The following is a 27,253-nucleotide window of genomic DNA, read 5'->3' as shown; positions in this document are numbered from 1 at the left end:
GCGTGACGTTCGCTATCTTCCAGTCGTCTGGTATCTTCCCTGTTTTGATTGACAGGTTGGCAAGTTTTTGGAATAGTTCTCCGATTTCCACTTTTAGCTCTTTCAAGACTCTCGGATGAATTCCATCCGGTCCAGGGGATTTGTCGCTTTTGAGTTTGTCGATCTGGCGGTATATCTGGTCCAAGTCCACGTCTACTGTGGTAAGGCTGTCCTCTGTTACTCCTTTGAACACTTTCACTGCTTCTGGAATTGTTGCAGTGTCTTCCTTTGTAAAGACAGACGCAAAGAATGAATTTAGTCTGTCTGCGATTTGTTTGTCTTCCTTGATGTACCCTTTCCTTCCCTGGTCATCCAGCGGTCCCACCGCCTCATTTGCGGGTTTTCTCCCTTTCACGTACTTGAAGAAGGGCTTGAAGTTTTTGGCCTCCTGCACTATTTTCTCCTCATAGTCCTTTTTGGCATACCTCACCGCCCATCAGAGCTGCTACCACCACGGCTGGCGCTAAAAAACACTCCACAGTTTTGTAAAAGGGGGGATAAAATAGAAATACATAGACAAAGGTTAAATTGAACCAGCAAGAAGCTGGACTCTGCATACAAAGCAACACCACGGAAACAGTGACACATGTCTCCTAAAGCAACAAATAAATAGAAAATTTTTGTTCTACCTTTGTCTTCTCTGGTTTCTGCTTTCCTCATCTTCTTGTTACTCTCTTTGTTCCATCCACTGTCTGCCATCTCTCTGTCCCTATATGGCATCTTCTCTCCTTCTAGGCCCCTTCCAGAAACTGTATGCCTCCCCCTTCCATCTCTCCTTTCACCCCCATTGGTCTGGCATCTCTCTCCTCTCCTTCCCTCTCCCACACCTCTCTTCTGCAATCCCTTTCTTCCCTCATTTTCCTTTTCAATTATTTTCTGCATCCATCTAGATTACGTTTTTACTACCCTGTCATCAATTTCCTTTTTTACTGTCTACCTACAGCTCGCCACCTCTTTCCCTTACCCCCTCCAATATTTCCCTAACTCAATCCTTTTCCCCATCATGTGCCCTCCTTTTATTTATCCCCTCCTTCCATCCTCTGCCCTCTTCTCTCTCTCCCTTCTCTCCACTTCCATCATCTGCCCCTTCTCTCTTTCCCCCACTTCCATCATCTGCCCTCTTCTCTCTCCCCACTTCCATCATCTGCCCCTTCTCTCTCTTTCCCCCACTTCCATCATCTGCCCTCTTCTTTCTCTCCCTTCTCTCCACTTCCATCATCTGCCCCTTCTCTTTTTCCCCCACTTCCATCATCTGCCCTCTTCTCTCTCCCCACTTCCATTATCTGCCCTCTTCTCTCTCTCCCTTCTCTCCACTTCCATCATTTGCCCTTCTCTCTTTCCCCCAATTCCATCATCTGCCCCTTCTCTCTTTCCCCCACCCATCTGCCCCTTCTCTCTCTTTCCCCCCCACTTCCATCATCTGTCCCCTTCTCTCAATCTCTCCATCCACCACAGGCCCATCTTTCTCCCTCACCTTTCCGATTTTGGCAACAAGATCGGCAAGGCCCCCCCGCGATGGTACTGAGTGGCATCGGCGCCCCCCCTGCCCCATGACAGCACTCAAGTTCGGCCTTCTTCTCCCGGCATCAGCAGAACTTCAGATCGGCAACAGGTGCTCAGTCAATAGCTTCCCCTGACTGAACTGCCTGGGCGGAAATAGGAAGCTGAGTCAGGGGAAGCTTTTGACTGAGCACCTGTTGCCGATCTGAGGTTCTGCTGATGCCGGGAGGAGGCAGAACTTGAGTGTTGTCGCGGGGCAGGGGGGGGTGCCGATGCCGCAGAGTGCCATTGCAGAGGGCGCCGATGCCGTTGAGTGCCGTCACAGCCCAGGAATTTTCGGGACCTGTCCGGCTGTGCACACCCCCCCCTGCCCCCCCCCCCTTGGTCCGCCACTGCATATAACAATTCAAATGGAGATAATCCCATTGAGTTTTGGGATACCTCTCTAATAGCAAATATCACATATGGAAGTTGCACATCCCAGTTCTTCCCATCTTCTGTTACAAATTCCCAGAGCATTTGTTTAAGGGTTTTATAAAATCATTCTACCAAGCCATGGATGACAGATGGAGGTTCGTAAGGTTTTTATTTTCATCATGGCATATAATTGTTTCATGAGCTGGGACATGAATGTTGCACGATAGCCTCTGGATATCAGGTGGCATAGTCTAAAATAAACAAAATGTATTTGTTTCCCCACATAGTATGCTCCAATGTTCTCACAAAGTCTATGGGCACAGGCACAAGAGGAGCTGGTGAAACCTTTGCAGGATTGTTTAACCGGCAGGTTGGACAGGACTGGCAAAACAGCTCTACCTGTTTATATATTCCTGGCCAGAAAAGTCAAGCTAAAATTTTCTCCCTGGTTTTCTCTTGACCTAGACAACTCCCTAATAAGTGACTGTAAGCTAATTGCATACTTTTCTGATAGAAGGGCTTGGCATTAGTAGCTGCTCTATCTCCTCCCCCTCCAAGGATCCCTTGTCGACCTGGTATACCAGGTCTCTTTTCATTATAAAATACAGGGTTGACATCCTGCTGGAGTCTAAATTCCCCATAGGAATTCCATCCACAGTCACTACCTGAGCCCAGACTCCCCAGAGAGATTTATCCTCTGCCTGGGCTCTTTTAAATTCCCCAGGGTTCTCAACTCCAATCGGGTAAACTATCCATCGTATCTGAGATGTCCTGTTCCTTGGCCCTGGATCTTCATCTATGGCAGTTTCCAGATTCTCGGGACCCTGCAAGGGTTTCTCATGTGGTTGTTGATGGGTATATGATCCCTTTGGGCTCCCCACAAAGTGGTCAGGATCCTCCCATGGGAACATCTCTAGGAAAAATTCTCCTCTGGTTTCCTGGGATCTAGGATTTAGCTGTACCCAAGCAGCTCTCAGTCCCAGGAAATCCCTTCCCAATACAACTGGATATGGGATCCAGGGTAAAACTGATTTCCATCTGGATTTGACCTACCAGAGTGCTTAAGGAAACTTGTTGCTGTAGCGTATACTCTATGGTCTCTATGTACACAGGACAACCCCACAATTTGTGTATATCTTATATGGGAGTGATTAACCATTTCAATCCACACCAGGGTTTTCACTCTAACTAAATCTACTAGAGCCTGATAGGGCTTTCCATTCAGCTCTATTTCCAGCAAACAGTTTCTTCTGTCAGTTTGAGAGGATGCCACATTATTGCAGGTATGAAGGTTGACTAAATTTACCTCCATCTCTTCTTCGGTCGGCTTCAGACAGTCTCTTGCTAGGTGACCCCTGACTCTGCATGTAAAACAGATGAGAGAATTCCAATCCAGTCTTTAGGTTCCCCTAGGCTGCAGAGTTATGGGGAGACCAGACTACCTGTGTTTCAAGTTGGTGGTAGTGCCTGAAGGTCCAGAAGACCCCTGCCCCAAATTCTTGACTCTCCCCTTGGAGTATCCAAACTAAAATCTCTGGACTGTTTTTTAAATTTTATTTCTGGAACTACTTTTCCATGCCTCTGGTTAGGGATCTTGGCAGTTTTACTCTCCCTCAAGAATTCTATTTCTAGCTGAGCCTGGTAGTATGCTGCTTTCACTGCCCCTTCTAGGGTTAAGTCAGGATGTCTGTGTACCCACTGTTTCATAGGCTGGGATAGTCTTTCAAAGAATTGTTCTAGGAATACAACTCTTGCAATTTTGGGTCCAGTCCTTTCCTCTGGCTGGAGAAATATCCAAGCTATTTCTTTAAGTCTATAAAAGAAACTCGGGGGGTTCTCCTTTCCTTGTACTGAAGCTTTCCTGAACCATTGACAATAGACTTCAGAAATTTTGGGTCCAGTCCTTTCCTCTGGCTGGAGAAATCTCCAAGCTATTTAGTCTATAAAAGAAATTTGGGGGGTTCTCCTTTCCTTGTACTGAGGCTTTCCTGAACCATAGTAACATAGTAGATGACAGCAGATAAAGACCCGAATGGTCCATCCAGTCTGCCCAACCTGATTCAATTTAAATTTTTTAATTTTTTCTTAGCTATTTCTGGGCAAGAATCCAAAGCTCTACCCGGTACTGTGATTGGGTTCCAACTGCTGAAAACTCTGTTAAAACCTACTCCAGCCCATCTACACCCTCCCAGCCACTGAAGCTCTCCCCAGCCCATCCCCCACCAAACAGCCATACACAGACACAGAGGGCCTGATTCTCCAAAGTGCGTCCCGATTTTAGGCAGCTGTAGGCGTCCTATAGCTGTCTAGTCAGCCAATCAGGATGCACGTTTTTTTAAAAAAATGCTCCCCAGGCAGGCCTGAAGGCGCCTCCGGGAGCCTAGGGAGACCTGCAAGATGCCTAAGCTCGCCTAAGGGCCTTAGGCGAACCTAGGCGGCCCTACGCGTCTCCCTAGTAGAGGAAGAAACGCTTAAAATGTAGGCCAGCAAAATGCTGGTCTACATTGTAAGTAGACACGGCCGCTATACTTATTGCGGCAAGGGATCTCTCTGCCGCTATAAGTATAGCGGGCTGCGGCCTGTCTGATCGCTGGCAAGAGGGTGCCCAAACTCTCCTGCCAGAAGATGCCCCCCCGACACTACCAACCGCCCCCCCGACATTACCGATCTCCCTCCCACCCCGACACTACCGATCGCTGGCAGGAGGGTGCCCAAACCCTCCTGCCAGAAGATGCCCCCCCGACAATATCGATCGCTGGCAGGAGGGTGCCCAATCCCTCCTGCCCGAAGACGCACCCTCCCCCCTCCGGCGCTAACAACCCCCAAACCTCCAACCCACCAAACTAACCTTTTCTTAAGGCCAGACAGTTCTTGCCCGTCCAGTCGGCAGGCCCGCCTCGTCGAAATGAGGCGGGCCCGCCCCTTCCCGCCGAAGCCTAAGGCCTGATTGGCCCAGGCTCTAGAAGCCTGGACCAATCAGGCCTTAGGCATAGCGGGTCCGCCCATCCCCACGTAATCTAAGGCCCGTAAAGTAGAATTTCAAGTTTAATATATCTCTTGATTGATCGCTTAGTCAGATTTCAAAGCGATTAACAATTTAAAATACATTCATTAGCAATATAAACAATACAATACAAACTTTGAATAGTGACATTAAGTTAAAAACTAAAACATCATTTAAGAAACATAGGGAAGAAAGGGATAGCAAAATACAACTAGGAATAGTAAAGCAATACAAGGAAAAGTATAAAAGGAAGATAAATTAAAACATAATTTAATAATATGTAATCTGTGGCCTAGGGGCTACTAAAAGCATCTTTAAAAAGGAAGGTTTTTAAATTACTTTTAAATTTACCGAGGTCCTGCTCCATACGTAAGTAAATTGGGAGAGAATTCCATGTCTGTGGGGCGGTCACAGAAAAGATGAATTGCCTTCTGGTATTAATGATTTTAAGCGATGGAATGGTTAAAAGATGTTGCTCATTGGATCTTAATGTTCTAGATAGATGGTATGGAATTAATGATTTATATATAAATGCTGGGGGTTTGTATAAAAGAGTTTTAAAGGTAAGTAAACAGAGTTTGTATGTTATCCGGTGATTGACTGGGAGCCAGTGCGCATTTTTCAGAAGTGGTGTAACGTGGTCAAATTTTTTTGATTTGGTTATGAGTTTAATAGAGATATTTTGGATAATTTGAAGACGTTTAATTTCGTTTAATGATATTCCTTTAAAAAGAGAGTTACAGTAATCTATTTTTGAAATCACCAGAGAATGAATAAGAATATTTAGTGATTTCGGGCATAAGAATTTTGAAATGGATCGAATCCTGCGTAATCTATAAAAAGTAGATTTAACAATGTTACTGATGTGGTCGTGAAAATTTAGTTTATTATCGAAAGTGACTCCTAGAATTTTTGTATTTTTAACTATTTGAAGGGGGACATTTTTTATAGTGATAGGAGCAACGAGTTCAAGATTTTCTTTCCACGGAAAAAACATCACGTTAGTTTTTTTGATATTAAGGGCAAGTTTATTTGTTTTTAACCAATTATGTATTAGATCTAATTTTTCATCGATCTCTTGAATATCCGATTTTTTATTGGTATCTATAGGATGCAGCAATTTCCTAACATTGCCTTGGAATCTACCACCCCTCAACCTCAAATTATGTCCTCTGGTTTTACCATTTTCCTTTCTCTGGAAAAGATTTTGTTCCACGTTAATACCCTTCAAGTATTTGAATGTCTGAATCATATCTCCCCTGTCCCTTCTTTCCTCTAGGGCACAGTTCTTCAACCACCGGTCCGCAGAAAATTTCTGCCGGTCCGCGCAGGGCCGACGAGATCCAGTCGGCAGTTAAATTTCCTGCCGACTGCGGCAGTAGCGTACTAAGGGGGGGCGGGGGGCGGTCCGGCTTTACCGTTCAGTCCCCCCCACCCCAGAAGGACCGCTCGCCCCACTGAACTTTCTGCACCACCTATGAAGCAGCCCGCAGCAGGATCGCGATGTCAGCGATCCCTGAGTTGCTTGGGCGCTGCTTCCTGCGCCGCGGTCCCACCCCTCCTCTGATGTCAGAGGAGGGGCGGGACCGCAGCGCAGGAAGCAACGCCGAAGCAGCGCAGGGATTGCTGACATCACGATCCTGCTGCGAGCTGCTTCATAGGTGGTGCGGGGAGGCCAGGGGGCGAGCGGTCCTTCGGGATGGGTCGGGGCATCAGGCCTTCAGGTTGGGGCGGGCAGGCAGGCAGGCTTTCAAGGGGGAGGGGGCTGACAGGCAGGCAGGCCTTCAAGGGGGAGGGGACAGGCCTTCGGGGTGTGTGCAGACCTTCAAGGGGGTGCAGGCCTTCAAGGGGGAGGGACAGGCCTTCAAGGGGGGGAGGCAGGCCTTCAAGGGGGGGAGGCAGGCCTTCAAGGGGGTGGGACAGGCCTACAAGGGGGTGGGACAGGCCTACAAGGGGGTGGGACAGGCCTACAAAGGGGTGAGACAGGCCTACAAAGGGGTGAGACAGGCCTTCGGGGGGGCAGGCCTACAAGGGGGTGGGACAGGCCTTCAAGGGGGGACAGGCAGACATATAAGGGGGGACAGGCCTTTGGGGGGGACCCTGGTTTAGAAGTACATGGAGGGAAGGGGGTTTTCAAAGAGATGTGCTTATGCCAAACTTTGGGGAGGGGGGGAAGAAATAATGGGTCTGAAAATAGAGGAGAGGGAGAGAGATGATGGATCATGGGATTTAGGGAGGGAAGGAACAGAAAGGGAGATAAATTGGACACAAGGGATGGTGTGGAGGAGGGATAGAGATACTGGATAGGAGGGTAATTGGGAAAAGAAAGGGAGAGATGGTGGACTCTGGGTTGGTGGGGAAGGAGGGAGAGATGCCGGATGAAAGGGTAGTTAAGAAAAGGTGGATCTGTGGAGGGAGATGAAAAAAAGGAAAGATACCAGACTTCCTGGGGAGGGAAGGGAAATGGAAAGGGAGGACAGAGTTGGCAGATGGATGGTTAGCATGCAGAAAGAAGAAAGAAGGAGACCCTGGTAAGCAAGTTATCAGAAGAAAACCAGAGCCTTGGACCAACAAGATTTGAAATATAACCAGACAACAAAAGGTAGAAAAATTAATTTTATTTTCTGTTTTGTGATTACAATATGTCAGATTTGAAATGTGTATCCTGCCAGAGCTGGTGTTGGACTACAAACGTGAACTAGGATTTAACAGAGAGGGGAAAAGTCCTTTTTGTTTCTTTATTTTATTTACACCACAGCGCCAGTGTGATTAGGAGAAGCCAAAAGGGGTGAAAAAGCTATAAAACCCACCAGGATTTTTGAAAAAAATCACACAACTGGGCAGGAAAATCGAATTGAAAAACCAATTCAATAGGCTGAATCGAATCGAAATTTTTTTTCCTGAATCTGGCAGCATTAGTTTGCGCTACTGTCTTAGACTTTAGGACCTGGGATTGGGGAGAGATGGCATCCTCAGTACTTTATAATGCAAGTGAAACGAGGATTTGGTCAGACTTTTGAAGGGTCTGCAGAAAAAAAATATTGTATAGGCCGGGGACATGAGACAGCAGGAAATGGGAACTTTTCTTCTTTCTATTTTTGTGAATGGAAAGGCTGAGGATGTCAGAAAGCTCAGTTAAAATATGTGCTTTATAAGAAAATATAATAATGTGTTTTATAAAGTTTATAGCATAGCTGGCCTACCCAGTGAGGTGTTCCTAGTGGTGGTGGTGGCAGCGTGTCAATGTGTTGAGAGGAAGAGATGGTCTGGGAAATTCTGCTGAGCAAACTCCGGGCCCATTTCCACCCCCCCAATTAGTCCACTCCACTCAACTGGTTCACACACTGAGTGGGTCTTTGGGTGTTGTTTTGGGATCTCTTCCAGTGGTTTATCAGTATCTCCTTCTGGTCCAAGGAAGGAAACTTTGTTATCCTTAGCATTGACCTACAGAATATGTTTGTAACAGCGCTGCTTGTGTGGCATTAGGCTATGTAGTGATCGAAAGAAAAAAACAGACCTTTGCACATTTTTGCACTATATGGTGGGTGTATGAGGAGATTCACATTTCCTGCACAGCTAAGTCCATGTGAAGTTACCTTGTGCTGTATTTGACATCTAGCAAGGTCTCTGTTTGAAAGGAAAGATCTAAACTTAAAAATGAAGTGGCCAGAAGTTATGGTAAAAGCAGATAATGTAGCTGGTTTTAAGAAAGATTTGGACAAATTCCTGGAGAAAAAGTCCATAATCTGTTATTAAGACATGGGGGAAGTGTCTGCTTGCCCTGGATCGGTAGCATGGAATGTTGCTACTCTTTGGGTTTTGACCAGGTATTAGTGTCCTGGATTGGCTACCATGAGAATGGGCTACTGGGCATGATGGACCATTGGTCTGACCCAGTTAGGCTATTCTTATGTTATGTTCTCATCTGTAGGGGCCTTTGTTTTCACTTCTTAGTTTAATGTATTTTTTTTCTGGGAACTTATCAGTGTTTTTAATAATGGGAACAAAATGGAAGAGAATTAATGTGTGTGGGATGAGGGGGTAACTAATTTCTTCAGCTAAATAATTCAATCCACCTCAAACAGACATAGGAGAACTCACGCACCATTCACACACCCTCCAACCAAAAACGTCAAAAGAAAAAAGCTGTTCGACAATCTCCTAGCCATTCAAGCTGCAACACTCGACCCCCAACTCTACAACCTATTGACCTCGACCACAGACTACAAAACCTTCAAAAAGAAATAAAAACCCTTCTTTTCAAAAAACACATAAAACCGAACTAACACAATCAGAACTGTCCCAAGCATCACCTGCAACTACTCCATATGTACTTCTGATGTCATGACAATTCAGACATAATTTATGTAATGTTATGTTTGGAATATAAGAAAATTTTCACTGCCTGTTTCTATTCTGACCATTTATTCCGTTTCATGGTCATTACAAAAAATATTTTTTTACATGGGGGGTGTCAAAAAATGATGGGCCCCGGGTGCCACATACCCTAGGTACGCCACTGGACTGCAGTTCCTCCCGACTAATGTTCCTCCCAGCCTCAGGCGATCAAGACAGGCTGCCAACTTCGGGGCTTTCCCTCTCTGAGTCTCGCCTGTTAGTGCCACAGGGCTCGGTCCTGGGTCCACTCCTTTTTAACATATTCATAAGGGACTTGACCCAAGGGCTTCAGGGTAAAGTAACTCTATTCGCTGATGACGCCAAACTATGTAATATAGTAAGTGAAAGCAATCTGCAGGATAGTATGACGCAGGATCTGCTTACGTTGGAAAACTGGTCCTCGACATGGCAGCTGGGCTTCAACGCTAAGAAATGTAAGGTTATGCATCTCGGTAGCAGAAATCCATGCAAACCTTACACCTTAAATGGAGAAACATTAGCTAGGACTTCAGAAGAAAGAGACTTGGGAGTAATCATCAGTGCAGACATGAAGGCCGCCAACCAAGTAGAGAAGGCCTCATCCAAAGCAAGGCAACTTATGGGATGTATCAATAGAAGCTTCGTTAGCCGCAAATCTGAAGTCATAATGCCACTGTACAGAACCATGGTGAGACCTCATCTGGAGTACTGTGTGCAATTCTGGAGGCCACATTACCGTAAAGACGTGCTTAGAGTTGAGTCGGTTCAGCGGATGGCCACTAGGATGATCTCGGGGCTCAAGGGTCTCTCGTACGAAGAAAGACTAAACAAATTGCAGCTCTACACTCTAGAGGAGCGCAGGGAGAGGGGGGACATGATTGAGACATTTAAATACATCACGGGACGTGTCGAGGTGGAAGAAGACATCTTCTTTCTCAAGGGACCCTCGGTCACAAGGGGGCATCCGTTCAAACTCAGAGGAGGGAAATTCGATAGTGACATAAGGAAGTATTTCTTCACAGAAAGGGTTGTAGATCACTGGAACAAGCTTCCAGAGCAGGTGATCAAGGCCACCAGCGTTATTGATTTTAAGAATAAATGGGATGCCCTAGTAGGATCCTTACGAGGGTCGAGTTAAGGAACTAGGTCATTAGTACTCAGACTTAATGGGGTGGGTCAGTAGAGTGGGCAGACTTGATGAGCTATAGCCCTTTTCTGCCGTCATCTTTCTATGTTTCTATGTTTCTATGTTAGGAAACAGGAAGTTGAAACAAAATAGGCGGGACTCAGAGAGTGAAGGTCCCGATGTCGGCAGCCTGTCTTGATCACCGCCCCTGCCGAGTTGCTGAAGAGGGCCGCGGGGAAGTCGCGAGTAGAATGGAGAGAGCTGCAGATACAGGTGCAGGTGGAGGGAGATGGTCAGCGTGTGCGAGCAAGATCCTGAGGAGCTTTCACAGTGGCTCTCTCCCCTCCACCAGCTCTCCTACTTGCCAGGGCAGTGATTTACCGGCAACTTCCTGCAGGCAAGTACTGAGAGCTGCTGGAAGGGGAGGAAGCCACTGTAGGAGGCTGGGAAGCTGCTGGATAAAGAGAGAGCTGTTACTGGACTTGGAGAGAATTAGAAGGAAAGATGCTGCTGGGAGGGGAGGAGGGAAAGGGATGGGAAGATAGTTAATGTTGGATAGAGGGAGGAGGGAAGGGAGAAGGGAAAAAAAGGAAGGAGGGAAGGGAGAAAGAAAAAAGGAAGGAAACAGCTGGCAGGGAGATTACAGGAAGGGAAGGGGGTCAGGGTGGAATGGAGAGATCAGATGAGGGAAAGGGGAGAGAGAGGAATGAGAAAGTAGAGAGACATTGATGCTGGAAAGGGGGTCAGCAGAGAAATGAGAGAGGGATAAAGATGCTAGATCTGGTGTAGGAGAGATAAAAATGAAGAAGGCAGTGAAGCTGGAATGAATGATGTAAAAAGGAGAGAGGAGGAACAGGCTGGATGGACAGGGAAGAGGGGCATAGAAAGAAGTCAGATAGGGGAAGGGGGGAAAGGGCAGACATTGGATGGAACGGGCAGATGCTGGAAGGAAAAGAGTGAAAAGAAGATGAAAGCAGAAACCAGAGACAAAAGGTAGAAAAAAATAATTTTATTTCTATTTTGTCATTAGAATATGTGTTTTCCCTACTGCCTGATGTATGCCAGAAATAGAACAAAACCCCCCAAAACCTCCTGCCTGTTTGACTCTAACTATATTCAACGCAACCCTGCCTTAGGGTGAAGCTAACCTTCTTAGCCCCTTTTAAGATGTAGTAAGACATCCAGGCCAGCAGGGGTGAGGTTCAATTCCTGTTCTCAGAAGTTTCAGACTCTCAGTGCTGCCTCCATATGAAACACAGTTGAACAAGGTTACCAGGAGTGTTTACACATAAGGTGTAAGCTTGCGCCGCCCCCTGCACCTTGTTAGATGCTGGGCTCTGCTAAAATCCCAACGCTGGAGAAGGAACATCAGTTGACTTTCAAAATTTCAAGATTCTGGCTTCTGAATGGCATGAGAGCTTGTTCCGCCCCCTACACCTCATCAGACGCTGGGCTCTGCTTAAAGCCCAGCGTAGGAGAAGGAACAGCAGCTGACTTTCAAGATTTCAACTTTCTGGCTGCTGAACAGCGGGTGATCTTTCTCCTCCCCCTGCACCTCATCAGACGCTGGGCTCTGCATAAAGCCCAGCACAGGAGAAGGAAGATCAGCAGACTTTCAAAATATAGGCTTAAGATAGGCTTACTTTCAAAATTTCAACTTTATGGCTGCTGAACTGCGTGTGAGCTTTTTCTGCCCCCTGCACCATGTCAGACACTGGGCTCTGCTTAAAGCCCTGCACGGGAGAAGGAAAATCAGCTGTCTTGCAGAAGTTAGGCTTAAGGTAGGCTTCAGATAGGCTTAATTTCAAAATTTCAACTTTCTGGCTGCTGAATGGCATATGAGCTTGCTCCGCCCCTGCACCTTGTCAGACACTAAGCTCTGCTTAAATCCAGCGTGGGAAAAGAAAAATCAGCTGTCTTGCAGAAGTTAGGCATAAGTTAGGCTTACTTTCAAAATTTCAACTTTCTGGCTGATGAACGGCATGTGAGCTTGCTCCGCCACTGCACCTCGTCAGATGCTGGGCTCTGCTTAAATCCCAGCGCGGGAGAAGAAAATTTAGCTGTCTTGCTTCAGATAGGCTTAATTTCAAAATTTCAACTTTCTGGCTGCTGAACAGCATATGAGATTGCTCCGCCCCTGCACCTCGCCAGACACTGGCTTCAGTTAGGCTAAAGATAGGCTTCAGTTAGGCTAAAGATAGGCTTCAGTTAGGCTAAAGATAGGCTTCAGTTAGGCTAAAGATAGGCTTCAGTTAGGCTAAAGATAGGCTTCAGTTAGGCTAAAGTTAGGCTTCAGTTAGGCTAAAGTTAGGCTTCAGTTAGGCTAAAGTTAGGCTTCAGTTAGGCTAAAGATAGGCTTCAGTTAGGCTAAAGATAGGCTTCAGTTAGGCTAAAGTTAGGCTTCAGTTAGGCTAAAGATAGGCTTCAGTTAGGCTAAAGATAGGCTTCAGTTAGGCTAAAGATAGGCTAAAGATAGGCTTCAGTTAGGCTTCAGTTAGGCTAAAGATAGGCTAAAGATAGGCTTCAGTTAGGCTTAAGTTAGGCTAAAGTTAGGCTAAAGATAGGCTTACTTTTAAAATTTCAACTTTCTGGCTGCTGAATGGCATAAGATCTTGCTCCGCCCCTGCACCTCGCCAGACACTGGCTTCAGTTAGGCTAAAGATAGGCTTCAGTTAGGCTAAAGATAGGCTTCAGTTAGGCTAAAGATAGGCTTCAGTTAGGCTAAAGATAGGCTAAAGATAGGCTTCAGTTAGGCTAAAGATAGGCTAAAGATAGGCTTCAGTTAGGCTTAAGTTAGGCTAAAGTTAGGCTAAAGTTAGGCTAAAGATAGGCTTACATTTAAAATTTCAACTTTCTGGCTGCTGAATGGCATAAGATCTTGCTCCGCCACTGCACCTCATGAGACACTGGCCTCTGCTTAAAGCCCAGCACGGGAGAAGAAAAATCAGCTGTCTTGCTTAAGATAGGCATACATTAGGCACCTGGTTCAGATAGGCTTCAGAAAGGCTTAACCTAGGCTTACTTTCAAAATTTCAACTTTCTGGCTGCTGAACGTCATATGAGCTTGCTCCACCCCTGCACCTTGTCAGATGCTAGGCTATGCTTAAAGCCCAGCGCGGGAAAAGAAAAACCAGCTGTCTTGCAGAAGTTAGGCATACTTTCAAAATTTCAACTATCTGGCTAATGAATGGCATGTGAGCTTCGCACCTGCACCACGTCAGATGCTGGGCTCTGCTTCAATCTCAGCATAGTAAAAGAAACATCAGCTGTCCTGCTTAAATGCCCAGAAAATATCCAAAGTGACCAGATAACAACTGTAGAGATCCCCACACACTCCCCCAGTGATAACTGACACCCCCCCCACTGTCATAAAAATCGTAATAAAAACTTTACATATCTGCCTCTAGAACATCAGCACCTGGCATAAGAAATCCTAGAAAAAATCAAAACCCTGAGAGATCAAAGAAAGAAAAAATGAGGGGCTAAACTAATACAACAAATGCAAACACCCCCTCAATGAATCAAATCAAACATACAAATTGGTAAAAAAGCAAATCTTGGAATTACTCAATCAAATAAATATGTCACAAACTTTATTAGTATCATAGCATTTATAATTTAACCACAGCAAAAATGTATAAAAAGCATTTAGCATAAATATATAGACATACCAGACAAACGTACATACAACAATGACAATCACAACAGAAACAGCAATCTGGAGAACGTGTGGAAAGAAAAATACATTATGACCCTGAAAATAGCTTGAATAACTCGTAAGAAAATTCTTTGAGAAAATCCAAAAGAGACGTGAACCAGCTGAAGCACTCTCAAAAAGTCCCAAATAGCAAACAACTCTGCTAGGGGGTTCAAAGTTCAAGTTAAAGATTCAATGTGCAAAAAACGCAGAATGTGCAAAATCATAAATAAGTCCAAATGCAGAAAAGCAAAATAGCAAAAAAACAAAAAAGCAAATGCAGAAACAAATCCAGGGAAATACACCATACCTCACACGATCACGATCACCATCACAGGGCCAAACGAAACCATGAGGCCACGGAAATTCCCATTCAATTCTTCTCTCCTCCTAAGACAGAAGCACCGAGGTGTCTTAAGTAGTCTGGGTGGTTGGTTAGTGAACCATAGAGAGGAGGACCGAGATCCATAAGCTACTAACCATGGTGAAAAATGTGCACCCCCCCAAAACCCTACTATACTGCCATCCAGGTGGCACTTGCAGCCAAAAGGCTATTGGGGTGGTAGATAGGAGGCTATAGTAGATTTTGGAGGTGTTTGGGGGGCTCACCATGACCTATAAAGGGAGTTGTGGTGAGATGTTTATATGGCACCCTTTTTGTGAAGTTTGCAGCAGTGCCCTGTAAGGTGCCCCACTACTCTGTCGCTATGTCTGGGTGTACAGTCCATCACTTTGCTGGCCTCTCCCATGTCCAAAAGATCTGGTTCTAGGCGTTAAACGAACAAATTTTTGGACGAGAATGGGGTATAAAGATAAATGACCTAGTGGTCTGGTCAATCAAATGGCTGGACGTATAATTAGACAATTAAAAAAATATATATTTTGGACATATTTTTCAGGAATGGACTTTATGCACTGCCAACTTTGGGTGACTAGTGATTTAGGCCCAAAACAGACTTAGACATATCTTTTGATATGCACCTCCATGGACTGTATTCAGAAATGGATGGGAAACCAATGAAGTGACTTGAGATGAGGGGTAATATGAGTATGGTGGATCTTGCAGAATTTAAATCATGCAGTAGAATTTTGCACTGATTGAAGGGGAGAGTGATGGTTGAGCGGAAGACCTGAGAGAAGCAAGTTGAAGTAATCTGAGCAAGAGGTGATGAAAGTGTGGAAAGGGTTTTGGTAGTGTGCTTGGAAAGGAGAGGTCGGATTTTGGTAATATTATAGAGGAAGAAATGACAGGCTTTAGCAGTTTGTTGGATCTAAGTGGAGAAGGAAAGAGGAGTCAAAGATGAACCCAAGGTTGGAAGCCGATTAAACAAGGAGGAGTAGAGTATTGTCCATAGAAACAGAGAATAGGGCGGAGGGGAGTTTAAGTGGAAAGATAAGGAGCTTGGTCTTAGCCATATTCAGTTTTAGATAGTGGAGAAATCCAGACAGCAATTTCAGATAACCAGGCTAAGACTCAGGCCTGGATTCCTGTACAGATATCCAATTTGGGGAGGTAGATCTGGGAGTCATCAGCATAGAGGTGATACTAAAAGCAATGCAAGGAGATCAGTGCAGAGGGAGTAGGTATATATGGAGAAAAGGAGAGGGTCCAAGACGGAGCCTTAAGGTACACTGATTGACAGTGGGATAGCAGTGGAGGAGGATCCACCATTGCATAAACTGAAAGTGCAATGGGAGAGATAGGAAGAAAACCAGGAGAGAACAGAGTCCTGGAATCCCAGTGAGGACAGCTTATCGAGGAGTAGGTGGCAATCAACAATATCGAAGGCAGCAGATAGATCAAGAAGGATGATGCTAAAGTAGAGGTCCTTGAATCTGGTCAATAACAGGTCATTAGAGACTTTAGCAAGAGCAGTTTCCATGGAATGGAGTAGGCAAAAGCCCAATTGAAGTGGGTAAAGAATAGCTTGAGATGAAAAGAAGTCCAGGCAATGGCATTCAAGTTCAAGTACGTTAAGCCTAACCCTCAGTTAGCATATTCAAGTAGCTTAGATAAGATGGGGAGGAGAGTGATGGGGTGATAGTTGGACAATGAATCATGTTCTACATTACCAGCGCCTATGTTCATCATTAGGGACCAGTAGCCGCAATTCTCTAAGTGGCAACTGAACATAGTAACATAGTAACATAGTAGATGACGGCAGATAAAGACCCGAATGGTCCATCCAGTCTGCCCAACCTGATTCAATTTAAAAAATTTTTTTTTTTCTTCTTAGCTATTTCTGGGCAAGAATCCAAAGCTTTACCCGGTACTATGCTTGGGTTCCACCTGCCGAAATCTCTGTTAAGACTTACTCCAGCCCATCTACACCCTCCCAGCCATTGAAGCCCTCCCCAGCCCATCCTCCACCAAACGGTCATACACAGACACAGACCGTGCAAGTTTGCCCAGTACTTGCCTAGTTCAATATTTAATATTATTTTCTGATTCTAAATCTTCTGTGTTCATCCCATGCTTCTTTGAACTCAGTCACAGTTTTACTCTCCACCACCTCTCTCGGGAGCGCATTCCAGGCATCCACCACCCTCTCCGTAAAGTAGAATTTCCTAACATTGCCCCTGAATCTACCACCCCTCAACCTCAAATTATGTCCTCTGGTTTTACCATTTTCCTTTCTCTGGAAAAGATTTTGTTCTACGTTAATACCCTTTAAGTATTTGAACGTCTGAATCATATCTCCCCTGTCTCTCCTTTCCTCTAGGGTATACATATTCAGGGCTTCCAGTCTCTCCTCATACGTCTTCTGGCGCAAGCCTCCTATCATTTTCGTCGCCCTCCTCTGGACCGCCTCAAGTCTTCTTACGTCTTTCGCCAGATACGGTCTCCAAAACTGAACACAATACTCCAAGTGGGGCCTCACCAATGACCTGTACAGGGGCATCAACACCTTCTTCCTTCTACTGACTACGCCTCTCTTTATACAGCCCAGAATCCTTCTGGCAGCAGCCACTGCCTTGTCACACTGTTTTTTCGCCTTTAGATCTTCGGACACTATCACCCCAAGGTCCCTCTCCCCGTCCGTGCATATCAGCTTCTCTCCTCCCAGCATATACGGTTCCTTCCTATTATTAATCCCCAAATGTATTACTCTGCATTTCTTTGCATTGAATTTTAGTTGCCAGGCATTAGACCATTCCTCTAACTTTTGCAGATCCTTTTTCATATTCTCCACATGATTGACATGCAGCTGAAGCCATTTGTCTAGGCTTATAGAATCAGCCCTATTGAGCTTACCAACATTTATAACAGACTGTATTGATATAAGGGAGCTTTTTTGACCGATGATTGAAAATAGTGGATAATCAACTATATGTTGGTTATAGGACATACTGGTTCTGCTGAGGCATTTTTTCTCTCATTTGAAAAATAAAAAAAGAAGACGTAGAGAAAAATTATAGTTTAGATTATACATTTTTGATTTATAATGTGGGCAGATATTTGTGTTTAGATATTGGGTGTATTGGGTAGTGTGAGTTTTTTTCATCGTGTTTAGATTTTTTTTTTTTTTTTTGAATAGCAACAGCATATTTTTAAAAATATAAAGCAAGATTTATGGAATTTATTTCAGGAGACAGATAACAAGTGAGATTTATTCATCTTTAAACCAAATATACTTGAGTATAGGTGTCAACTTTTTTATTGATTGGAGAAGAAAATTTCCTATATAATCCCTAAATCTTACAGTTTCTTTTGCACTGTTTCCATCACATCCAGTAAATCTGACTAGAAAATAAAAAATTTTCATAACAAAAATAGAAGAAAGATCTATAATAGATTACAGTTTTTCTGGTGTAAGCAAACACCTTCAATAACTTCTTTGGCTGGGAAACAGTGCTGCTACAGAATAGATGTCTCTTGTAATTTCTTTGCCTCTAGCAAATTTTCTCTCTGTATAATAGTAAAATGAAAACAGCTCAAATGTTTAGCACTGTTATGAACTAGATAATAACTTAAACTAGCTATATAATTATACCAAGGTCATGATATATTAGGGCCTTTATCTCATTCTGAAAAATTCCCAAATAACTGAGATTCCAAGCTTGAAAGCTACCGAGATGGTGTTTTGATATTAAATATTGTCACATAACTATCCCTTGCTCAGGCCTGCAGGCAGCTTAGCGGCGTTTTATTCTGATCTGTCGGTGTGGCTTCCCCAGGAAAGAGGAAGGCCTTTCAGGTAAAACAGACCTAGGCTCCTGTCTAGTCTGCCCAGGCCACACTGAGATACGTTTGCCCATAAAGGGAGACACAATTCAGGTATGGTCAAATTCTCATTCTCAGGCTTTATTTGATAGGGGGGTCTGAACACCGTCAGCCACCCTCAAGACATGCATAAGTCATGCAAAAAGTAAAAATAGTTCATACAATTGTCAGAATGGCCTAGAGTCCAAGTATGGCATACAATTGCATTCTCCTGGACTTTCTCTGCTTTAAAGATAGTTCTCTTCACCAGGGTTCAAGTAAACAGGAATGCCATGAAAATAAACTTCAAAGCAATGAAAACAAAAACTGCATAAACATAGCAGGCATGTAAAATAGCAAACTTTGGAAATAAAGTCACAACCTTCCCAGCTAACTTTGCAGGGTAAAGTGTCCAGTTCCCAGTTCAGACTCCCTTCAAAGCTCTGCCTTTCAATAGAGCTTATCAGCATCAGCTGAGCTTTTTGAGGGAGCACAGAAGGGCTTTAAATAAGCTGTTAGTTTTACAGAGGCTTTATCACAGTGGCTTCACACAATTCAAAGATACAGCTTCTTTAGCAAAAAAAAACCTCTGACAGTCCCAGAGAGGTTTTCCTTCTCTCCCTAATCAGTGACACCTGGTCTCTGGTTACAGAGAGCCAGCATACAAACATAGCTTAGCAGACAGATTATTTTCTTTCCTTTAGCTTATGGACTAACCTCCATTCTTTCTGTGTTACAGTTGGCATCCAGAAGCAATTCAGTTGTGTCCATTGCCTCAGCTCTTTCCAGGTTCTCAGTAGCTGAGCTCAAGCTAGGAAAGTCCTCACTGCTGTGGGGCTGAGGAGAGAGACTTCTTCCCTCACCTTCCTGCTTGCTTGGCTGCTTGTGCCTTTGCCTTGATTCCCCTGCTTCTCTCCTCCCTCTCTGTGATTCAGGGCTCTGCTTTTATGTGTGTCAGAGCCCCACCCCTCTCTCCTAGGAGCAGGGGGGTTGGGCTGGAAATCCCTAGGGAAATAACTCTGGTTTCTCCTAGGCTGATAGTGTGAATACCTTGCAGGACTAGGTCTCCACTTCTCAGTAAAAGTCTTAATAGGCTTTCTGATGTATTTCTTCTGGTATGGCACACTCTGCTGGATATTCTTAGGCTCATACTCCTTCCTGCTCTACCTTACTGTCTGAGAGGTAGTCAGCCATTTCTATATCCTTACTTTTAACCTGGTTAGGTCTTTTGACAGGGACCGTGCTCTGCTTTTATCCATTACAGGGACAAAGCTGGCCACGGGTTTGTCACAATATACTGCCAAGAGGTGAGCCTTCAGTACTAGGACCTTCATGATAGTTTGTTCCAAATTGCTGTTTGGGGGACTGAATATTAAGGATGGAATCAGCATGGCCTTGTATACTGAACTACAAGGAAGGGCAATACTGATACTAGCATAATGTATCTGTATTATCTGTAAAAGTTGAGTCAAGGTTATGAATGCCTCACTACTAACCAAATCAATACCACTACTGTTTCAAGTAGAAAGCAGTAGCGAATAGATAATTGCAAGAAAGAAAAAGAGATCACTTCATATTTTAGAGGAATTAAAGTATATTTTAACCAATATCATCTTAAGCAAAACTACTCATGCTTTCAGAAAATATAGTAAGGCAGTGAGAAAAAACACACAGAAAAAACAAACAAACCAGGACTGCTGGACTTGATGCGAATCCAGATTTGTTGGCCTTTCTAGTTCTGCCCTAGGGGGGAAAAAAGTTTAAAATAAATAAAAGGCCAGCCTGGTATGTGCAGGAATCAAAATCTCATGTTTAATCTATAAGACATCAAACCACCTAATAAAACATATGTGCAAAGCGCTAAGTTAGTAAAGGACACCTACCACTACGACTAATGGACCATCTCACTAAGGCTTTTTTTCTCATGTGGGGAAACAGCTTCACAAATCAATCCTCAAATGTTGAAAAGCCAAATTATTTTACAGCATAATACTTACATATTTGTGAAATCTGTAATATACAAATAAATACATAAAATAAATTGTAATAGCTCATAATGAACTGGAATATCCACTATAGCAGACATCATCATTTAATGTTATTGTAATGTACTCTTATTTCACACTTATTAATAAAGTGCCAAATAAATGCATGTTGAATAAATTGGTATCCTGCATGTTACTTTAGCAAATCCCATACTAGTTTTAATATGGTGATTGATAAATACATATTCTTAGGTCTATTACTTCCTTAATATAAAGAAGAGAGAAATCAGTGCGCTTAACTCTCCCAAAGATTGCCAAGGGATGCGAATAGTTGACCAGGTGTATACAGGGGATAGTCGGGTCAAAATAATTCTTGATAGGGAGGTACTAGTCTATCCATGAGGCTAGGTGGATGGAGACAGGAATAGGTTATCCCAAACTTGCTAAAATTTTAGGTTACTTTGAAATGAACGCAAGAACTGCCGGCAGCTATTCAGGAAGTGGCGCAGGACCAGGCAGGAACGCGAAAAGCTTATGCCTGCCTTGTGCGCCGCTCTGCTGCAAAAGGAGGCAGCTGTCCAACGAGGGAGGGGCAGGAGAACGGAAAGCTCCTGCCGATACAGTGCTGGATCGACAGAATTTTTAAAAGGTATCAACGGGGGAGGGGGGCTGCCTACCACTAGACCTGCCTACCAGTGCTGGACTGACAGAATTAAAAAAAGGTACCGGGGCGGGGCTGCTTTCCTGCCTGCCTACCTACCTACCAACCACTAGACTTGCCTACCACTATATCTGCCCTGTCCCCTGTCCCGGCCTACCACTAGACCACCAGAGGGGGGAAAGGGTACAGGGCAGGGCGTTGGGACAGGGTACACCATTTGGTTCAGAATTTTTTTGTCGCGGTTTTTACTCCTCTACACTAGGTGCTTCTTATGGTCAGGTGCATCTTATAGAGCAAAAAATGCAGTAATTTAATCATGTATTTTTAATGGGCATAACTAATGAGCACACTGGATGTACCAGTCAGGTCTTTATCTGCTGTTATTTACTATGTTACTATGTAAACAAAAAGCTATGTAGAAGATGAGCCTACCACTTGTTGCTTGAGACTACATTGGAAGACCTGAATATGTATATCCTAGAGCAAGAGTATCAAAGTCAGTCCTCAAAGGCTGCAATCCAGTTGGGTTTTCAGGATTTCCCCAATGAATATGCATGAGATCTATTAGCATACACTGAAAGCAAATAGATCTTATGCATATTCATTGGGGAAATCCTGAAAACCCAAATGGATTGCGGCCCTCGAGGACCGACTTTGACACCCCTGTCCTAGAGCAATGTTTCTGAACTTCTTCAGGCCAAGTACCCCCTAAGTCTAACAAACATCAGCCAAGTACCCCTGCTCAAGCTCCGCTCCTGACCCCACTCCCATAATAATAGCACTTATTGTAATGCAATTTCTTCTATTCATTTTTTTATGTACACATAATACATAATAGTAACCACAAAATAAAAAAAAGAAAAGCACACTATACGCAGAGAAAATGTTAACCTTTTCCTATCGTAATAAATTTTACGTTACGCTGGTTCCAATCGTAATTATTTTAGCAAAGTTTTGTATTATTCACCGTTATCATTTACGGCTATTGTAAACATAATGTAAGTAAGTAAACACGTCTGTAAATTCAAATATTTTGTGTTCCTGGCTCTTTATTAGTCCATACAGACTGTTTATCCACTCTCTATGTAATAAAGCAACACTGATCAAAGATTGGCTGATTGACACTAACCCCGACTTTGTCCTTCTTATGGAAACCTGGTTGCTATCGGACAAAGATATTATCATTAAAGATTGTCTACCCCCAGGATTCAAAATTCTCTCACTAGCCAGAACATGGGGAAGAGGAGGAAGTCTTGCAATAATCTTCCGAGACCAACTAAACTGTACCACGCTTAACACAACATCTTCGCCCAACTCAGAAATTCTAACCATCTCCCTAACATCAAAATCACTGCCCTCCTCACTAACCATCACCCTATTCTACATCCCTCCAAAAAAATGGACCAAATCCAAAGAGGACTTCGCGGAAAACCTACTAACCAATTCTTTAACAAGTCCCTACAACCTACTATGCGGGGACATTAATATCCACCTTGAGCAACCTGACCAACCAGAAACTTCAGATTTTTGGTCACTCCTCACCCAACTAGGCTTTGACAAACACCCCCCCATCAAAACTCACCAAAGAGGTCATCAGTTAGACCTGGTAACTCTCTCCTCTAAGGAACGGACCAACCCCACTTTTTATTGGAAACAAGGCAACTGGTCAGACTCGCTATGGTCTGACCACCGTCTATGTACCTTCACCATTGGATGCCAACATAAACCCCCCAAAAACAGCAAAACGAGAACTACCAAAACCCACACTACCAGAGGAAAGATTGACCCAACAGAATTCTGGTCCCGCTTCTAAATCAACACCAACCCAATCGAAGAAACGGAACAACTCATGAGCTCCTGGATCAAGGATAGTACCAACATACTAAATGAGATTGCCCCCATTAAAACACGCAGAACAAGAACCACTAACAACGAGGGCTGGTTCGATTCAGAACTGCTGCTATTAAAAAAGGAACTCAGAAAAACAGAAAGACTTTGGCAAAAATCTGGAACCCTAGAACATAGATTGGCCTGGAGACTTAAACTAAAAAATTACAAAAACCTCACTAATGAAAAAAGAAAAAATTTCTACTCCCACAAAATCGGTAATATAAAAACCAACAGTAGTAACCTCTTCAAACTGGTCAATGACCTATACAACATCGAGTCCTTCACAAACACACAAGAAGAATCCACCTTAACGGCCAACACCCTCGCAGACTTCTTCAACACCAAGATTCAAAAATTAAGATCAACATTACCCAATAGGCCCAACCCACTCGAGTTGTTCCCCATCCTCCCAGACCCGGACATATCGAACCCAGACCCAGGAACTAGAACAGACCTAAACTGGAAACAATTCGCAACAATTGACTGGCATACCTTTAACACCTACTACAATAAATATACACACTCCTTCTGCAAACTGGACACATGCCCACCAAACATCATGAAAGCCGCCCCCCCCCCACTTCAAAGCAAACATGATGACATGGGTCAATTCCCTTTTATACACAGGAAACTTCCCGTCAGAGCAAGGTCATATCATGATCACCCCAATTGTAAAAAATGCGAAAGAACCGCCAAATTCCCCTGCCAACTATAGACCAATCGCAAGCATCCCTCTATTTACCAAAATAGCAGAAGGGCTGGTAAAGGCGGAACTCGTCGCATACCTAGAAAAATTCAACCTCTTCAGCGACATTCAATCAGGTTTACGCGCTGATCACAGCACTGAAACCATCATAGCCTCCCTTCTTGACCACCTCCACAAACTCTTTAGCCAGGGCTCAAGTGCCCTGATTATACAACTAGACCTGAGCAGTGCTTTCGACCTGGTCGACCACTCCATTCTCCTTGAATGCCTGGCCCACATTGGCATCTTCGATCAGGTCCTCAGCTGGTTCCAAGGGTTCCTAAGAAATAAATCCTACAAGGTGCTCAAGAACAACTCGTTCTCATATAGCTGGGACAACACCTGCGGGGTCCCTCAGGGCTCCCCCCTGTCACCCACTCTTTTCAATATCTACCTGGCCTCCCTAGGTAACCTCCTACACAACCTCAAGCTCAAATCTTTCATCTACGCAGACGACATCACAATAGCCATCCCACTAACCAATTTCTCACAAGAACTACTCAATTACATCACAAACATTCTCAACCAGATCGAACTCTGGATGCTTTCTTTCAGACTGAAACTCAATCCAGACAAAACAAAATTCTTCCTAGCCACCCCCAAAGACAAAATTAAGGACACTACAATTCAACTAAAAGGACTAACTTTCCCCCTCGAATCCACCCTAAAAATTCTGGGAGTCACCCTGGACAAAAATTTATCCTTAGAAAACCACACCGACCACATGGTCAGGAAAAGCTTCTCCGTACTGTGGAAACTTCGCACCATAAAAAAATACTTCGACGACACTTCTTTTCACCTACTTGTACAATCTTCCATCCTCAGCATCCTTGATTACTGCAACATCATTTACCTTAACGCCACGAAGAAAACCACCAGGAGACTAAAAATAATCCAAAACACCGCTGTGCATCTCATCTTCGGCCTAAAGAAATGGGAACACATCACCCCCTTCTACCACCAACTTCACTGGCTACCATTTGAATCTAGAGTCCTCTTTAAATTCGCATGCTTCTGCTACAAAACGGTAAATGGTTCAGCTCCAAGTTACATTAATCCTCACTTTAACCTCTACAACACAAACAAGAAATCCCGTAGAATTCAGCTGTTCGCCTTCCCGTCGCTAAAACTCTGCCATCTCAAAAGATTCTTAGACAAAACTTTCGCCTTTCAAGCAGCTAAGCTCAACCCTTGGCTTGCACAAATGATTCTCGAGGCCCCCACTTACCTCGGCTTCAGAAAATCACTCAAAACCCACCTATTCAGCAAACAAGACCCTTAACGACAACCCCCCCCCCCCCGCATATCCTACCACTTCGCCCCCCCCCCCGCTCTTCTCCTCCCACATAATAGTTTCTCTCTTCCCTAGCTTCCACCACCTCCCACCTTCCGCTGTCAAGTTTGGTTAAAACTTGCTTATATCTGATAACATTGTTGTAACTTGTTGATATCTGTAAAATCGTTTATATCTGTAAAATTGTTAAAACTTGTTCACTTCTGATCTAATTGTTGTAAATCTGCGTCTCTACGCAGATACTACCTTAATTGATGTAAACCGCCTAGAACTCACCGGGTATGGCGGTATATAAGAATAAATTATTATTATTTTTGGAAGGTCCTGTCATCCGGGACACACGATAGGAAAAAGTTAATTATCATTTATATTCAGGGGTTTTTTTTTTTTTTTTTTTTAGAGGTCAAGGCAGATTGTGACCAGTCAGGCTCCGTGCCTGCCATGGTCCCTGTTAAACCTAGTCCTGGTTATAGCAAGCCAGGTAATTTTCCTAGTGTCCACCAGGGGAGCCCTAGAAAGACCCAGGTGAGATCTAGCTCAGCCAGGGCAGGGCGTAGCTCCCCACATGAAAAGCCAGTAGATTTATTTAGGTTGTGGGAGAGGTTAGGGAGAAGACAAAGGTCTCTCCTCAAGGAAGAGGTTTCAGGCTTAAGCCAAGGTAATGCCTCAGACTAGATGGAGGTAGAGGAAGCCAGGTCCATCCCAGAGTTGGCAGTACTAACTCAGGAGGAGCCGATGGAGCTTCAAGGGGAGTTGGCTTCAGAGGAACTGTTTGCAGCACCGGAATTAATGGGCTGAGTTTGACTACCAAGCCTCATTGAAAGCTGTGCTGTGTTTGGCTGTCTGTGTTTTAGAAACTAGAAAAGAATGCTGCTTACCTACAGTTTTCTTTTTGAATGCTTTTTTTGTTTGCTGACTGAATTAGACTTGTCTGTGGTGCTAAGATTAAATTTGCAGTCCTTGCCAAGAACACACAATTGTTTTGGACTTGGTGTGAGGTGGGGCACCAGTTTGTTCCTTAAAGCAGTGTTTTTCAACCTCTTTACACTTATGGACTGGCAGAAATAGCACAGTTACTTACCGTAACAGGTGTTATCCAGGGACAGCAGGCAGATATTCTTGACTGATGGGTGACGGCACCGACGGAGCCCCGGTACAGACAATTTTAGAGTGATTGCACTCTAAGAACTTGGAAAGTTCTAGCAGGCCGCACCGCGCACGCGCGAGTGCCTTCCCACCCGACGGAGGCGCGCGGTCCCCAGTTAGGATAAGCCAGCTAAGAAGCCAACCCAGGGAGGTGGGTGGGACGCAAGAATATCTGCCTGCTGTCCCTGGATAACACCTGTTACGGTAAGTAACTGTGCTTTATCCCAGGACAAGCAGGCAGCATATTCTTGACTGATGGGTGACCTCCAAGCTAACAAAAAGAGGGATGGAGGGAAGGTTGGCCATTAGGAAAACAAATTTTGCAAAACAGATTGGCCGAAGTGTCCATCCCGTCTGGAGAATGCATCCAGACAATAGTGAGATGTAAAAGTATGAACTGAGGACCAAGTAGCAGCTTTGCAGATTTCCTCAATAGGAGTAGAACGGAGGAAAGCCACAGATGCTGCCATAGCTCTAACTCTATGGGCCGTGACAGAACCTTCCAGTGTCAGTCCGGACTGAGCATAACAGAATGAAATGCACGCTACAAGCCAATTTAACAACGTACGTTTAGAAACAGGACGTCCCAATTTATTCGGATCAAAGGACAGAAAGAGGTGGGGAGATGATCTGTGGGGCTTAGTACGCTCTAAATAGTAATCTAAAGCCCGCTTACAGTCCAAAGTATGCAGAGCGTGTTCTTCAGAATGAGAGTGAGGTTTCGGAAAGAAGACAGGCAGAACAATGGATTGGTTGAGATGGAATTCAGAGACAACCTTCGGGAGAAACTTTGGATGTGTATGCAGAACCACCTTGTCATGATGAAAGATAGTAAAAGGTGGATCCGCAACTAGTGCATGTAGCTCACTGACCCTCTTGGCAGAGGTGATAGCAATAAGGAAGACCACTTTCCAAGTAAGGAACTTGAAAGAAGCTGTAGCCAAAGGTTCAAACGGAGGCTTCATTAAGGCGGAGAGAACCACACTGAGATCCCAGACTACAGGGGGTGCTTTAAGAGGTGGTTTCACATTGAAAAGACCCCGCATGAACCGGGAAACCAAAGGATGAGCTGAAAGGAGTTTCCATGGACTGGCTCATGAAAAGCAGCAATTGCACTGAGGTGGACTCTGATGGAAGTAGACTTGAGACCAGAGTCAGACAAAGAAAG

At 44.3% G+C, this 27,253-nt stretch overlaps 1 protein-coding gene across 13 annotated transcripts in view; it reads right to left on the bottom strand.

The window, feature by feature from the left end:
* GPHN (gephyrin) overlaps positions 1 to 27,253 on the bottom strand; it is a 798,948-nt gene that overhangs the window by 439,354 nt on the left and 332,341 nt on the right. For 7 of the 13 annotated variants that reach the window (XM_033950742.1, XM_033950736.1, XM_033950737.1 and 4 more), the window contains exon 5: positions 20,054 to 20,107. The exons of the other annotated variants lie outside the window; for them this stretch is intronic. In XM_033950742.1, coding sequence (XP_033806633.1) covers positions 20,054 to 20,107 — 54 coding nt within the window. The remainder of the gene's footprint in view (positions 1 to 20,053; positions 20,108 to 27,253) is intronic. 13 annotated transcript variants of the gene reach the window in all.

This window comes from Geotrypetes seraphini, chromosome 7 (genome assembly GCF_902459505.1).
Source record: "Geotrypetes seraphini chromosome 7, aGeoSer1.1, whole genome shotgun sequence".
In the NCBI taxonomy this organism is placed as follows: domain Eukaryota; kingdom Metazoa; phylum Chordata; class Amphibia; order Gymnophiona; family Dermophiidae; genus Geotrypetes; species Geotrypetes seraphini.
The sequence above is the reverse complement of the archived record's forward strand: the minus strand, read 5'-3'. Positions and strand labels throughout refer to the sequence as shown.